Genomic DNA, 18,058 nt, shown 5'->3' with positions numbered 1-18,058 from the left:
TACGTGATGTGAGATGACCCAGTGAGTTATGTAATGAGAGGTGCGTGATGTGAGATGAGCTGGTGCGTGATGAGAAGTATGTGATGTGAGATGACCTGGTGTGTGATGTAATGAGAGGTACGTGATGTGGAGAGATGACCTGGTGAGTTATGTAATGAGGTAATTTGACGTGAGATGACCTAGTGAGTTATGTAATGAGATGCGTGATGTGAGATGACCTGGTGAGTTATGTAATGACGTGCGTGATGTGAGATTACCTGGAGTGTGATGAGAGGCGCGTGATGTGAGATGACCTGGTGAGTTATGTAATCTGGTACGTGATGTGAGATGAGCTGGTGTGTGATGAGAGGTGCGTGATGTGAGATGACCCTAGTGAGTTATGTAATGAGAGGTACTTGATGTAAGATGACCTGGTGTGTGATGATGAGAGGTACGTGATGTGAGATGACCTGGTAAGTTATGTTATGAGGTACTTTGATGTGAGATGACCTTGTCTGTGATAAGAGGTACTTGATGTGAGATGACTTAGTGAGTTATGTAATGAGGTGCGTGATGTGAGATGACCTGATGAGTGATGTAATGAGAGGCGTGAGATGACCTGGTAAGTTATGTAATGAGGTACGTGATGTGAGATGAGCTGGTGTGTGTGATGTAATGAGGAGGTACGTGATGTGAGATGACCCTAGTGAGTTATGTAATGAGGTACGAGATGTGAGATGATCTAGTGAGTTATGTAATGAGGTACTTGATGTGAGATGGCCCAGTGAGTTATGTAATGAGGTACGTGATATGAGATGAGCTGGTGTGTGATGAGAGGTGCGTGATGTGAGATGACCTGGTGAGTTATGTAATGAGAGGTACGTGATGTGAGATGACCTAGTGAGTTATGTAATGAAGTACATGATGTGAGATGACCTAGTGAGTTATGTAATGAGGTACGTGATGTAGAGATGACCTAGTGAGTTATGTAATGAGAGGTACGTGATGTGAGATGACCTGGTGAGTTATGTAATGAGGTACTTGATGTGAGATGACCTGGTGAGTTATGTAATGAGAGAGGTACGTGATGTGAGATGAGCTAGTGAGTTATGTAATGAGGTACTTGATGTGAGATGACCTGGTGAGTTATGTAATGTGAGGTACGTGATGTGAAATGACCTTGTGAGTTATGTAATGAGGTACGTGATGTGAGATGAGCTGGAGCGTGATGTAATGAGGTACTTGATGTGAGATGACCTGGTAGGTTATGTTATGAGGTACGTGATGTGAGATGACCTGGTAGGTTATGTTATGAGGTACGTGATGTGAGATGACCTAGTGAGTTATGTAATGAGGTACGTGATGTGAGATGACCTAGTGAGTTATGTAATGAGGTACGTGATGTGAGATGACCTAGTGAGTTATGTAATGAGGTAGGTGATGTGAGATGAGCTGGTGCGTGATGTAATGAGAGGTACGTGATGTGAGATGACCTAGTGAGTAATGTAATGAGGTACTTGATGTGAGATGACCTAGTGAGTTATGTTATGAGAGGTACGTGATGTGAGATGACCTAGTGAGTAATGTAATGAGGTACGTGATGTGAGATGACCTAGTGAGTTATGTTATGAGAGGTACGTGATGTGAGATGACCTGGTGAGTTATGTTATGAGAGGTGCGTGATGTGAGATGACCTGGTGAGTTATGTAATGAGAGGTACGTGATGTGAGATGACCTGGTGAGTCCTGCTGGAAAATTAAAAGGAATTCTATAGAACACGAGAGCAGATGGAAGTAAATGTCCCTCGACAATATCTGTGTACCGCTCACTGTTCATATCCCCTGAAATACACAGAGGGGCGTTGCCCCTAACACAGATATGCCACCCCACACGTTAAATTTCCGGACTGCACTTTGGGCGCTGATACAAGGGTTTTTCAGTATGTTTGGTCCAGACTTTCAGTGTATTAGGAAACAGCCACACAGAACTTTCATCTGAGAAAATCCCACATCGTCCCAGTTAAAATTTCTATGCTGTAAGCACCAGTTCAACCTTCGCTCCTTTTTGTTCAGGTTTCATGATCGGTGATGGAATTCCTCGACTTTTCTGCCAACCCATTGCATGCAGCTCAGTTCTAATTGTCTCCTTACAGACAGCCACAGTTCCTCTATCAATCATATCCAGCCTTAAGTTTTCTAAACTCCTTCGTTTGTTTTTAGAAACAAGAATACCAAGCCGCCTCCTGTCACCGACAGTCAATTTTCTGGGCCTACCTGCGCCTCCCTGGTGCCATATCCATTTGCAATAATTTTCGAAACACGATAAACAGTGGACAAAGGATGCCTGTTCTACTTGAAATCACTTTAGCTGATCTGATGTCCTCGTTATAATACTCTAAAATCAACTTCCTCTTCTCAAATCATCTATTCTTGAGGATCACTGAAAATGTCGTTTGCTAGCAAGTAAACAAAGGGAGATAACTCTTCACAAACTAATGAAAAGGATTAACGGAGTTGTCTCTCTTGAATGAAACCAAGCACTTGATAGCTGGTCAAGGTTGTTTATATACTAGATATCCAATTAAACATATTCCTAAAATTCTCAATAATTTCTGGTCATACTATATCTTACGCCATGTTAAATGTACAAAACACCGTTATATTTTATGTTATTGATCGCTACCGACTATATGACATGGAAACAAAATGGCGTCTTCCTCTCGACTGGATTTTTAACATCAGTGAAACATATTCAGACAAGCATAAAACTGCTTTTTATTTCTTAATTATGCATAAACCGAGTGTGCAAACCACTCAATGCATAAAATATCTTAAATAAAGCAGTGAAAGTCGGTAAAATAAATCTGTACAAAGTGAACACAAAGACAGCTGATCGAACGGTTTTCGAACTCCGGGCACGGCATGCGTCATATTATGACGTCATACGATTGTTAGCACTTCAGCTTCTCGGCGGAGAGCTTGGATTTGTTACTAGGGTTGCGCAAAATAACCGGTTTACCGGTATATACCAGTTCAGATATAGAAAACGATACGTATTGCAATACGTCGATCGAAAACCGGTATTTGCATTCAGGAAAACTTCGTAACTTTCGGAAATCTTCGGATATTTCCGTTTTCACACCGGAAGTCACGCGTTTGTTGTAAAATGGCGACCCCCAACAACGAACAATTTATTGTGGTGCCAAATACAAGGGCAGAGGCTTCAGTATGGCAGCATTTTGGGTTGAAAAGTTCACGGTAGATGGAACTATTGATAAGAGTAACGCGGTATGTAAAATACGCAATGGTAAAGTAAATTAAAAGTTTTTATTAAAGCTTAATCAAGAATAGTGCTTTTCTTGTGTTTTTGCTTTATAATTCAAGCATTAACTTCTTGCAATATATTGCAATACATATCACAAGATATGCTTTCGCATCGCAATATATCGCAATATGAAAATTGTCTGCAATACCCACCCTAGCGGTTACCGTGGCAGTGGGTAATATTTTTCCAGTTGTCGGAAACGGAAACTTGTTAAACCGTCATTGACCGATGAAATTAAAAGTATGTTACATGAAAGCAAGATAAGAGCTGATGAGTGGTGTAATGAGAGGTAACACATGTGAGATGACCTGGTAAGTGATGTAATGATAGGTGCATGATTTGAGGGAGCTGCAATTTTTCTCAATGGTCAGCGACATATGTATTAATGGTATCAATATAGGTAAAAATTCAACTTGACTCAATATATAGTATATTTTCGCCGTGACAGAATTCAGAAATCAAATATAAGATGTCATCAATCATTCTGCAGATATCTTGACATCAATTATTGATATCTGTATTAGATATCTGTAAAATGAAAGACCGCAGACGAATTCTTTCGGTCCCAAAATGGCCAGAAATGGTTTACATGCATCTTCAAATATTCCCGGCGACATCCGTAGATTCTTCCCCGTTCGAAAATGACTGCAAGTTATGCACTACTCGGGAACAAACTGACAAATGTCGCATGTCATCACGTCATTATTAGAAATATTAAATCACCAATTTACAGACGATGTTTCTGAAAATATATAACAAATGTGGAAGTCGTTGATAATAGCATCAATTCAAGATATCAATAATTAATTTATAAAAATCTGTATTTCATTGCAAGAAATCAGATATTGAAAACTGACATCATTACAAAACATGAATTATCGCACATCACATAATATCTTTAAATCCTGGCATTATATCATTAATCTAATTTACGATATGGGCAAGTCTTTTCGGGATATCATTAAATCACTTCAACATATCCGTCATTACTTTCCTGATATCATTAATCTTATTGTAGATATCTATTATCTATAATTGGGATATCTCGTATTGATTTCTAAGTCTCTTAAAGTTTATTCCAGCAATCGCTAGTTTATTCAAGATGTCTTTAAAACAATTGATGACATCGCTTATTTCGCAAACAAATGTGGAAATGGCTTACCAGATATAATGAAGTTAATGATGGTGTTAAGTATCTTTTGATACATTTAACTATCAAATCATTTACATACAACATTCAGAAATTAACACGTGCTCTACAATACAATCCACATTTTCCATAATGATGCGATTCTTTTATCGTGCGGTTGGGTATAAATTCATAGCAAACATCCTCTACAGAGAGTAAAAATAGTAAAAAGCATTTGGAATGTAAGTTCATAATATGAAATACATGCAATCATGTATTCTACCATGAATCAAGAAAATACTACATTCAATTGTTCAGAAAAATCAGACGCATCAATCTGATTGATTGACGCTCATCTGATTGGGCCGCTTCACCGCGCATTAACAAATCTTATTGTGAGAACTACTTCCGTTTGACCACAATGATGGCGGATCATAACAACAACTCCATGGATTTTGACGCTGACTTTCGAATTTTACACATAGGCAATTGGAAATTTTTGGATTAAAAATGCGTTTGATTTCATTGCGCTTCACTGCGCACGTATAGAACACTGCCCCACTACTTCAGCTTGACCACCAACATGACTAATATCAACACAACAGACGTGATGGAAATGCTGATGAAACATTTATTAAACTCGAAAAATACAGTTATATGATTTTCCCCTACAATTATGAGGGAACCTCACTATCATATTACCTTCTATTATAAAAATATTCAAACTCAATTACAATACACAGCCCCAAACATAAACAAAACAATATCTAACATATAAATCAGAAAGCCTTGTAAAATACATCCCTATCTATACAAAATATGCAGCAAAACATTAGTAAATATTTACCTACCTGGTAAATGGTATATTTAATTCCGTTTAGAATGGGAAATTTGCAAGATAGATCTAAGGGTCTGGCGAAACACCACATTTATGACACTCATAGTCATACTCCATCATATCCCGCTGCATCGTTCACAGAATAATTCTGCTCTCTGCCAGCTTCCTTGGTTGTCACTGTTATGTTCATCTACTTTGAAAACGAATGGACACAGTCCAGTCCCAAACGATGAAACAAAGTTCCAAGGAATCACAAGTTAGTCGCATGTACACTAAGCAGCAGCACTGTGACTCTTTTGTCGCATGCCGGGGTGGAGGCAGTACGTGAAATCATGATCGGCCGGTCATAAAAATCAACAGTCTTTGATGAGTTACAGGTCGTAGGTTGATCAGGAAAGGATCTATTCTTCGATTCTGCAGGGTTCAGATTCAACAGTCAGTCAAGTATTGTCCACTGTCACTTCAAATTTCAACCTTTCGCAAAATGTAAACACTGGCTCGTCCGCCATTTCAAACTGTTGCGTAACTGTCTACTTCGAAGAAAATAAGTAGGTCAGACGATTCCATTATAGTGTGGCCAGGGGGGTACAGTTTCACGGCACACAAAACAATAGGCTGGTTTTAGTCGTGTGGAGTTGGGATGGAAAAACCAAGATCTCGGGTATTACATAATTGCATTGAATAAACAGTAGTTTGATTTCTTTGGACAGAATATTGTTATGTTGTAATGTTAAAAAATACGAACGGCACCTACCGCCCCTTCACAGACGAGTTCAATTCGCCTCTCGTCCCATGCCGGATTACGCAGTGTCTTCCGCAGAGCGAGGAAGTTCGATTTTAAATGGGTCATAGAATGGAGATAACCCTAGTGTGTTTGAAAATCAGAGACATATTTTATTGAATTGATGGCGACTAAATATTTCAAAACCTCACGCTGAAACCCAATTCAGTAAAGCACGCTGATTTTCGCACACCAGGTTTCTCTAAATTGTACGTATAAAATAGAGACTTCCAATTGACAAATTTAGATATTTATCACAAACAATCAATTCAGTAAAGCACTGTCAACAGGAGGTCGACTATAGAACAATTGACAGTTCAAACACCCGACCATTGGACAGATTTGAAATAATAAATCCCATCACATTTACATCATTCTGGTTTTATTGATCGATGTGGTAGATCTTAACAACCTGGGTGCCTATTCTCCAAGGTGTCCCAGCTAAGACAGATCCTAACAAGTTAGGACAGGAGTTTGGACATCCTACCGTTTGGATAAAACCCATTCTCGAAACGACCCTATCCCTGTAATAACTTGAGCTACCTATCCTTGCTAGGATAGCGAGCTCTTCAGTAGGTGAGATAGAAAAACATTCATTAAGTTGGGGATTCCCCTAAATATTACCCATGAATCATTCCACAAAAAAAATAACTACAATCTCGTTTTACAAGATAAATGGACTAGAAATCGAAGTAAAAGCTTGAAAGCAGTGAAATTCAGCTTTTGGTGGACTTAGTAGATCTAGAAGAAATTATAATTAATTATAGTTATAATTAAAATACACATCTTGTATCCAGAAAAATAGAGTGAATTAGTACTTGAATAGATTTAAAATATTTAATGAGATTTTTCACATCTATTTGTTCGAATTACCATACTTCCAGAAAAAAGTATTGTTATATGTTAATATATTCGATATTTTCATCACATTATAGTAGTTTTGAAGTTTTTGAAAATTCATTTATTTGACAAGGAGATAACATTTTTACTTCAGAGTTTGAAAGTCTGCCAAAAAAAGCAATAAGATATGTGAAAAAAATATTTTCATTTTATTTGTTTTTAATGAAAATCATGACTTGAACTCTCATTATGCGTCATCTCACAAACTGAAAATTCATCTAGGAAATAAACAGGAGTTACTTCTCCTATCAATTTGGCCTTGACATTGACATTTCACGGCAATGTGACAGAAAAGAGCAATGTTGTGATTAAAAAGGCCGAGAATAGGTAAGAATTGAACAAATCTCTTTTGTAGATCTAAAGAATATGTGCATTGCAACAAGTGTGTCTATTCATTACCGATAAATTGATAATATAAACACACAAAAAACTCTTAACTTATCCAAACTGTGTGCTGTTGTAAATTCAAATGTAATTTAGGCGAGTTATTTTGTTTGACAACGTCAAAATTGGTGAACAAACAAGAACCGCCATGGTGACTTCCAGTAAGATAGACTTAGGACAAGTCAGAACCTAACCTACCATTTGTCCTAAGTTAGGATATCCTAGCGCTAGGATACTTTTCGAGAATAAGGTAGGACACCTATCCTAGTCCCTAGGATCAAAGTTAAATATCCTAGGGCTAGGATTCTTTCGAGGGGCACTGGATCTATAAATTCAGCTTTCTAGTGCATGACCCATTGGTACATTTACTTCCACTTCAGTTGAATTCGAATGTGACGGTCTGTCCATTAAATTATATCGTTTTAAATTACTGAGTGTTTGAATATCTATGGGTCGTAGAATTACCTGGGATGGTGGGGTAGCCCTGTGGTTAAAGCGTTCGCTGGTCACACCGAAGACCCCGGGTTCGATTCCCCACATGGGTACAATGTGTGAAGATCAGTTCTGGTGTCCCCCGCCGTGGTATTGCTGGTATATAGCTAAAAGCGGAGTAAAACTAAACTCACTCACTCACGTAGATTGACCTATTTCCTCGTGACATGATCTGAAAAATGCAACTTGTCGAAAACAAACAAACACTGTCCGCTAAACGAGAGATTCCAGTTAAGACATCAACTGTACATCATTCTGCAGTCTCTCGTCAAGATTTGCATAATATAAAAATTATAAAATGGATGATGATAACGATATACATACGAAGTATAGTTTATACTGAATGCCTATGTAAATGCATACATACATAATAATACTGATAATGAATGTTTTGAGTAAAGTTCAATGTTGCTGAACAAGCTTAGTAGTAAGTTCCCAATTACACAGATCAATGCTCATGCTGTTGATCACTGGATTGTCTGGTCCAGACTCGATTATTTACATACCGCCGTCATATAGCTGGACTATTGCTGAGTGCGGCGTAAAACTAAACTCACTCTGTTGCAAAGATGAATATCTTACAAGCAGCACAGTTCATCTTCTCTTTTTTGTGTGTTTCTTTGTTGTTTAACGCCACACTTAGCACCATTCGAGCTGTATGGCCGCAGTCTGTAAATACTCGAGACTGGACTAGTCAATCGAGTGCTTTGCATCATGCGCATCGATCTATGCAATTGGGTTAGTCGCCTCTTACGACAAGCATGGGTTACTGAAAACCAAATCCATCCCGGATCTTCACTGGAGACAAGCATGGGTTGCTGAAGTCCAGTTCTATCCCGGATCTTCACGGGTTCATCTTCTCTACTCCATTTAATTATTGACGTAGATGTTTTCGACTGAATCATAGAGATCCTCATAAGTGGAACAATCTCCGGCGATGTCTCTCGCCCAAGCTCCATTCAAGGTCGGATTTCCTTGTCTTCGGATTCCTCCGTCTCCTGGTTGGATCTTCCCAGCAACATCACCATCTCTATCCCCAGAGGTCCCCAGAGCTGCCAGGACCCCACTGTTAGTGTAAATGTTTCCAGCACCAGGACCGCTAGTCGTCAGATCCATAGCATCGTTGAAAGGTCGGGATCCATCTTTGTTTCTTCTTCGATGTGCGCAGTAGCAAGCAGTCCTGCAATACACAAAAGACATTTTCCATGTCCATACCTGTGACAATGTGTTTCTTTCCAAACACCCACACTAAGTTCTCGACTGCCCCGATTTGGAATATATATATATATATATATATTGCTTGACCATTTTGATGAAATGTAACAGCTTTGCTGAAGACAGTAAGACGTCTGAAGGTATATTTGTCGTCATGTCAATAGCATCGAACTGTCTATATACTGCACAGGACTATAAAAATATACTCTTCTCTTGAAAAGAAGGGGATCATAAATTATAGATATTGATACCAAGTATCAGAACAAAGGAAAGTGTTCAAGACAAAGAGCAAGACCTGGTGCGCTACACACGTGGGTTGAGCGTCATTCCTGATGCTGACACTTTGAGGATCATTACTTTGGCTAATGGTATAAGTTCTGCCAGCCATACAGGTGTGATTTACTTGACTGCTTTCATGTTCTGTGTGTGGACCAACATTGTGGCGTCTGCAACGTTGTTAGCATGCCAACGTCGTTGAAACTGAGATAACCGTCGCTGGTCACGTGTGCTCCAGATGAATCCCGATTCACATCGTACTTTCTACATAGGCGTGATCGTGTTTAGTATTTAGTAAATCCCTTCACGTCGCGTCATACGGACTAATTATGTTAAAATGTCTGTTCTATTACAATAGTATCAGGTAGGCCTACCAGATCAGCGACGTGACGATGACTGAAACCACGGAGGCGATGACAGCGTACATGACGTGAACTTGGGCCGGGTCTGGAACACAAAGCAGTAACATAAGCATGAACGCCCGCACTCTTTGGAACGAAAAACTTCAGAACGTTTGCCTATTACTTAATGTTCTCGCTAAACTTAAACTGTATTTTTGAAAAAGGAACACTGACGCAACTGTAGGTCACTATGCAACCCCTGTAGGTCCGGGTCAGAATTGGTCTCCAGCAACCCATGCTTGTCTCCCCTGAAGATCCGGATTAGAATTGGTCTTCATCAACCCATGTTTGTCTCCCATTAAGGTCCGGATAAGAATGTTTTTCAGCAACCCAACCTTGTCTCTCATGAGGATCCGGATTAGAATTAGTCTTCATCAACATGTTTGTCTCCCCATTAAGGTCCGGATAAGAATGTTTTCAGCAACCCAACCTTGTCTCCTGAAGATCCGGATTAGAATTGGTCTTCATCAACACATGTTTGTCTCCCCCAAGGTCCGGATAAGAATGTTTTTCAGCAACCCAACCTTGTCTCCCTGAAGATCCGGATTAGAATTGGTCTTCATCAACACATGTTTATCTCCCCATTAAGGTCCGGATAAGAATGTTTTTCAGCAACCCAACCTTGTCTCCCTTGAAGATCCGGATTAGAATTGGTCTTCATCAACACATGTTTGTCTCCCATTAAGGTCCGGATAAGAATGTTTTTCAGCAACCCAACCTTGTCTCCCTTGAAGATCCGGATTAGAATTGGTCTTCATCAACACATGTTTGTCTCCCATTAAGGTCCGGATAAGAATGTTTTTCAGCAACCCAACCTTGTCTCCACTGAAGATCCGGGATTAGAATTGGTCTTCATCAACACATGTTTGTCTCCCATTAAGGTCCGGATAAGAATTGGTCTTCATCAACACACATGTTTGTCTCCCCATTAAGGTCCGAGGATAAGGGTTGGTCTTCATCAACACATGTTTGTCTCCCCATTAAGGGTCCGGATAAGAATGTTTTTCAGCAACACAACCTTGCCTCCCCTGAAGATCCGGATTAGAATTGGTCTTCATCAACACATGTTTGTCTCCCATTAAGGTCCGGATAAGAATGTTTTTCAGCAACCCAACCTTGTCTCCCTGAAGATCCGGATTAGAATTGGTCTTCATCAACACATGTTTGTCTCCCATTAAGGTCCGGATAAGAATGTTTTTCAGCAACCCAACCTTGTCTCCCTGAAGATCTGGATTAGAATTGGTCTTCATCAACACATGTTTGTCTCCCATTAAGGTCCGATAAGAATGTTTTCCAGCAACCCAACCTTGTCTCCCCTGAAGATCCGGATTAGAATTGGTCTTCATCAACCCATGTTTGTCTCCCATTAAGGTCCGGATAAGAATTGGTCTTCATCAACCCATGTTTGTCTCCCATTAAGGTCCGGATAAGAATTGGTCTTCATCAACCCATGTTTGTCTCCCATTAAGGTCCGATAAGAATGTTTTTCAGCAACCCAACCTTGTCTCCCTGAAGATCCGGATTAGAATTGGTCTTCATCAACACATGTTTGTCTCCCATTAAGGTCCGGATAAGAATTGGTCTTCATCAACACATGTTTGCCTTCCATTAAGGTCCGGATAAGAATTGGTCTTCAGCAACCCATGCTTGTCTCCCCTGAAGATCCGGATTAGAATTGGTCTTCATCAACCCATGTTTGTCTCCCATTAAGGTCCGGATAAGAATGTTTTTCAGCAACCCAACCTTGTCTCTCATGAGGATCCGGATTAGAATTAGTCTTCAGCAACCCATGCCTGTCGTAAGAGGTGCCTTTCGGGCTCGCTGACTTACGTATCACTATTTTGCAGATCGAGGTTCATGATACCAATCACGGGATTGCTTGGTCTGTTCACAGATCGCCATCATTTAGCTGACACATTGCTGAGTGTGGCTTTAAACAATAGGTAACTATGCAATATCACACCGAAGCTTTATACCATCTATAGCAAGATAAGAGAAATAACCCCAATATGTTGGTTTCAGAAGCAGAATCAACAGACTTTACATATATACATTATCTTATTCACAATGACTCCTAATTTTCGATTAAATCCACATTGATTCCATTATCTAGCAGGATGTCTTAACATCAAAGAATCAAATCACTGTTTTAGTAATTTTACCTCTCTATATTACGTTGATGCTTGAAAGCTTGAAATAATTTAGTTTCTACTCCACAATGTTGAGGATTTTCTCACCATTAAGAAAGGGGCACGACTTCCATTGCTTGGCTCCCTTAGTTTCAAGTTTACATTCATCAAAACACCCTCTGTTGTTCTGTCCAATACGACAGCACGGCTCTCTGTCCCTGGACACCTTTCTGGTGGATGTGTCGCAGGTGTTCCAGCCTCCCCACCCTCCCCATGAACACTTGGAGCAGTTTCCATCAGTCACTTCTGAAACCAGCATTCTGTACCATCAACATCTGCATGGGCATTTAACAAAACAGCATTCTGTACCATCAACATCTGCATGGGCATTTAACAAAACAGCATTCTGTACCATCAACATCTGCATGGGCATTTAACAAAACAGCATTCTGTACCATCAACATCTGCATGGGCATTTAACAAAACAGCATTCTGTACCATCAACATCTGCATGGGCATTTAACAAAACAGCATTCTGTACCATCAACATCTGCATGGGCATTTAACAAAACAGCATTCTGTACCATCAACATCTGCATGGGCATTTAACAAAACAGCATTCTGTACCATCAACATCTGCATGGGCATTTAACAAAACAGCATTCTGTACCATCAACATCTGCATGGGCATTTAACAAAACAGCATTCTGTACCATCAACATCTGCATGGGCATTTAACAAAACAGCATTCTGTACCATCAACATCTGCATGGGCATTTAACAAAACAGCATTCTGTATCATCAACACCTGCATGGGCATTTAACAAAACAGCATTCTGTACCATCAACACCTGCATGGGTACTTAACAAACAGCATTCTGTACCATCAACATCTGCATGGGTATGGGCATTTAACAAAACAGCATTCTGTATCATCAACACCTGTATGGGCATTTAACAAAACAGCATTCTGTATCATCAACACCTGCATGGGCATTTAACAAAACAGCATTCTGTACCCATCAACACCTGCATGGGTACTTTAAACAAAACAGCATTCTTGTACCATCAACACCTGCATGGGCATTTAACAAAACAGCATTCTGTATCATCAACACCTGCATGGGCATTTAACAAAACAGCATTCTGTATCATCATCAACACCTGCATGGGCATTTAACAAAACAGCATTCTGTATCATCAACACCTGCATGGGTACTTCTAACAAAACAGCATTCTGTACCCATCAACATCTGCATGGGCACTCTAACAAAACAGCATTCTGTATCATCAACACCTGCATGGGCATATTAACAAACAGCATTCTGTATCATCAACATCTGCATGGGCATTTAACAAAACAGCATTCTGTATCATCAACACCTGCATGGGCATTTAACAAAACAGCATTCTGTATCATCAACACCTGCATGGGCATTTAACAAAACAGCATTCTGTACCATCAACATCTGCATGGGCATTTAACAAAACAGCATTCTGTACCATCAACATCTGCATGGGCATTTAACAAAACAGCATTCTGTACCATCAACACCTGCATGGATACTTAACAAAACAGCATTCTGTACCATCAACATCTGCATGGGCATTTAACAAAACAGCATTCTGTATCATCAACACCTGCATGGGCATTTAACAAAACAGCATTCTGTACCATCAACATCTGCATGGGCATTTAACAAAACAGCATTCTGTACCATCAACATCTGCATGGGCATTTAACAAAACAGCATTCTGTACCATCAACATCTGCATGGGCATTTAACAAAACAGCATTCTGTACCATCAACACCTGCATGGGCATTTAACAAAACAGCATTCTGTACCATCAACACCTGCATGGGTAATAACAAAACAGCATTCTGTACCATCAACATCTGCATGGGCATTTAACAAAACAGCATTCTGTACCATCAACATCTGCATGGGCATTTAACAAAACAGCATTCTGTACCATCAACATCTGCATGGGCATTTAACAAAACAGCATTCTGTACCATCAACATCTGCATGGGCATTTAACAAAACAGCATTCTGTACCATCAACATCTGCATGGGCATTTAACAAAACAGCATTAACCTATCTGGTCATAAATCTGTTTCTGCTAAACCAAGGCTGGGTATCGTATATCGTCATACATTGTGGAGTGTAGAATGTATACAGATATTTACATAGATTTCAGCAAGTAAATCGTGCTTCTTCACGTTGAGGCCAAAATGGTTCAAATCCATGATGTCCGAATCACGACATTTGACCTGTCAGTACCAGTACTTGTTCAAACTGTTATGTGTCCACGCATAATGTTTTTCACATTTCTCTCAGCGCCAAGTCCTTTTATAAGTGAAATACACAGTACTTTTTTCATTAAAGCGCATTGTCAGATTCTTCACTAAAGCGCATTGTCAGATTCTTCAATAAAGCGCATTGTCAGATTCTTCACTAAAATTGTCAGATTCTTCACTAAAGCACGTTGTCAGATTCTTCACTAAAGCGCATTGTCAGATTCTTCACTAAAGCGCATTGTCAGATTCTTCACTAAAGCGCTTAATCAGATTCAAACATAAAGATGTACCTTCAGAACAGCACTGGCCTGAGTACCCCTGTGTGCAATTACACATGCTGTTGGAGAAACTACCGCCGTTGTAACATACGTCATTACAAGCATCCGACTGAAGTGTGTCCTCTTCAGACAGTCCACAGTCCGACAGACAGTCCTCGACGTCCTGACCTTCACAGCAACATGGTGACCTTGACCTTGACCTGTAACCTCCACCACAATCTTTACTACAGCCCCTCCACTGTTGCCATGTGTTCCATGAACATAAAGAGCAGCTTGGTTGGCCATCTGTACGATAAATATTCAGTAAAAGTAAGTATAAGTAAGTCAACACAGCACTAGAAAAACACAAGGTACCGTCAAAATCCTGAACGTCAACCTCAAGTACAGTACCTCTTGGATCCGGTGCTAAATCGTTGGAATGGACCCCGTCAGGGATTTACTAACCACACCAACCAATAATAACATGTTCAATACTTAAGTATCTAAAATGAATTAAAGTAATATTTTTGTTCACTTTTAATAAAGATTTACTCACGAACTCTGTGTAAGGGACCGTTCATAATTAATGGGAGGATGATGATTTTAAGGGGGTCACCCATTTTGTTTTGGAGAGGCAGGGGGGTCATCAATTTTGTACACATGTACTAGGGGGATGTGGTCATCAATTTTGCACATAAAATTCTTTTAAAAATATGCTAAAACATTTTGGGAAGGGAGGGGGGGTCATTGATTTTGTACATGACATGCAGGGCGGGGTCACTTACTTTGTACATAAACTTTAAGCGGGGGGGGTGGGGGGCATTCACATTGTACATGCTTCTCCATAAGAATCATCATCATCCCCCCATCCCCACCCTAGCCATTATTTATGAACTGTCCCTAAATGAGAACATTGTTTAGCGGTCATCCCTACTTGCTGCACATTAATCGTATTTTCGTAGCCTTTCCCAACTTCCCTTTCGGCGACTATAATATGCATATTAAATGCAAGTAAACAGTTCATTTTGAAAACGTATCAATCATCTGAATGATATAGTAGTCCACGTTGATGGGCGTATTATGAGAAAATAGCCGTGATCATGAAAAACACTCATTTTAAGGGATGGCCGCCAGCTTACACAGGCGTTCGATCAAAAGAATGATATTGGTAACAAGAAAACCTTTTTTAGCCATTCGTGTGTGTTGGATTTCCAGAGGCGACACTCGTTTCGATTTGAAGATCAGCTGTAGGAAATATACCCAGAGGCAAAAGCTCTTGTGACGTGGAATCGTTATATTGGTAATGCTATGAATGATTTTTCTTTAACCAGAAAAGGAGTCCACGGTCAAAAAAATGCAAACGAGCAGTTGATGTTCGCAATTTCCAAGAAGGAGGACATATTTGAGAAATATGGCCAGCAAATTTCGGTTTGAAAGACCAGACAACATGACATTTTTTTGTCATTTTCACTCAGAGTCTGAAGAAGTGCAGTAAACAATTCTCTGTTCGTCCTTTGCCACGTTGCTCGTCGATGCAACGTCAATAAAAACACAATCTGTCACTTATGGTAATGTTTCCAACAAAGCAATCAAGTTGAAGACATTCATCAATGTCCATTGGCCTCAATAAGGCGATGGTGGCTTCTGCATGAATCAATTTAAATTAAACATTTAGTGGTCTTAATTCAACGATAAAGGACCGCAAAATTGAAAACAGAGTAGCTTTATCTTCATTCAAGCACGACTGATAAGTGTTTTAAAACCGAACTGTTTGGCGCGCAAGAACACAATTGCAAGGCGCGAAGGGCCCTTTTTCCTGGAAATTGCTTGGAATCGTCCCTTTGAGGGACAGGTTGTGTAATGAACAAAATAAGACATTTTCAACAACATTAATGCTATATTTCAGAAACCAGAATGCTTGTATTTGTGACAAGTAGCATACATAAATAAAAGAAATACAGTTTATACTGTGAGCAAGTACAATTATTTGATTTTTCTCAAACGAATTATTGATCTCCCCTACTGTATGACAATCGACTCGCCCAAATTCAAGCCGTGAACTCTCTAAGTTTAGTCGCCGCTAACTTTATTCACGGAAATAATTGTTGATAACCACCCTACTATTCCCAATTTGGAAAAGACCTAACATGCCACGTTTTATGTGGGATACAAGGACGGTGGAAATGGAAGGACTGGGCATTACGGCCGGGACGGGAGAGGTCAGGTTAGGACGTGTGGGCCGACATGTGTTGTCGGCGTCAACATACGTAGATCTGGACCCGGTTTGAAGATACTGCCGCTTTTGCGCTGCTGGCGGATTTTCCATCTTCGTAGTTTCTTCACTGTTATTAGGGTCAAGAAATTCTTCTTCAAACAATTCGCTCTTTACTTCAAAAAACAGGGGCGGTGGGGTAGCCTTGTGGTTAAAGCGTTGGCTCGTCACGCCGAAGACCCGGGTTCGATTCCCCACATGGGCACAATGTGTTAAGCCCATTTCTGGTGTCCCCCGCCGTGATATTGCTGGAATATTGCTAAAAGCGGCGTAAAACTAAACTCAGTCAGTCAGTACTTCAAAAACACCAAAGATGCTGCCGAGATAGAAATAAACGATGTCCGACATGTTTGTTTACAAAGAATAGGGTCAACGAGTTCGTTGTATTCAAACGCGGTGAATCGGTCACTTTAATAGCGGTCATAAACTGCCATTTAAGTACGGTTTTGATGAGCTCTCAGCCAATCAGAATCGAGTATCACACAATGTCGTGCTAGAATGCACGTTCAAGTGGACACACTCGTTACTGACCGTGTGAGCTTACTGGTGAACGCCCATCTTTAGTGAGTTAGTGAGTGGGTGAGTGTAATTTTATGCCGCTTCTAACAATATTTCAGCAATATCACGGTGGGGGGACACCAGCACTGGTCTTCACACATTGTAACCCATGTAGGGAATCGAACCCTGGGTCTTCCTCGTGACGAGGGCTACACGCTGGCTCTTCTGCATATATTATGCCACGCGCACTTTCTGTTAATCGTTATTGTACCTTGCCTGTCCATGTACATTGTAATAACATTTCATTCTGGAAAAAACGCTGACTCTGTTTGCTGTTTGTGTCGCAACTATTGCATGTGAATATATTAAAAAGATGTTATTTTTTAGATATTGTAACACCCCTTCTTGTGAAAGGTTGCTCGGAGTGAGATCTGTTCCAAAATACAGGTAAAATTATTGAACATCTGTTATATCTGGAATTACACTGTCTACGTTAAGAACAGAGAACAGTACCTTTTCGGGTCGAGTCCCATCCGGGATTCGCACTCACACTCGCCATCACATAAAATCAGCGGTAATCCCAAAATTGATATCTGTTGCATTTGACCACTTTCTAAAAGGCATCGCATTTGAGATAGACATACACTTTAATGGAAATCGTGACTGTTGGATTCACTCTATTGGATTGCTGAAATTTCCCATACACCCAGTACCAACTCTTACCTGGCAGGTTGGTGCACTGTGTGGTGCAGACCCTCTCTTCAGTACTCTTCTCCCGGAAGTTGCAATCCTCTATACGCTCAGAAAAGCTGAGTCCTGCTCGACCACAAGGCAATCTTTTCCTGATTCGTGTTCCACAGCCACAGCCTGTGCTGCAGT

The 18,058-nt window shown here is 40.2% G+C and overlaps 1 protein-coding gene across 1 annotated transcript; it reads right to left on the bottom strand.

Moving 5' to 3' along the window:
• Positions 1 to 8,608: 8,608 nt before the first annotated feature.
• LOC124258968 (semaphorin-5B-like) lies at positions 8,609 to 18,050 on the bottom strand (the record flags this gene model as incomplete). Its single annotated transcript, XM_046693035.1, has 5 exons — positions 8,609 to 9,007; positions 9,693 to 9,765; positions 11,957 to 12,154; positions 14,443 to 14,715; positions 17,903 to 18,050. Coding segments are annotated over 5 exons (1,002 nt in total), but the record flags the coding sequence as incomplete, so codon positions are not given.
• Between the last annotated feature and the right edge of the window lie 8 nt (positions 18,051 to 18,058).

This window comes from Haliotis rubra, unplaced genomic scaffold, assembly GCF_003918875.1.
Source record: "Haliotis rubra isolate DU_JTF1 unplaced genomic scaffold, ASM391887v1 Scf704, whole genome shotgun sequence".
NCBI lineage: Eukaryota > Metazoa > Mollusca > Gastropoda > Lepetellida > Haliotidae > Haliotis > Haliotis rubra.
This window is presented reverse-complemented; position numbering and strand designations above follow the sequence as displayed.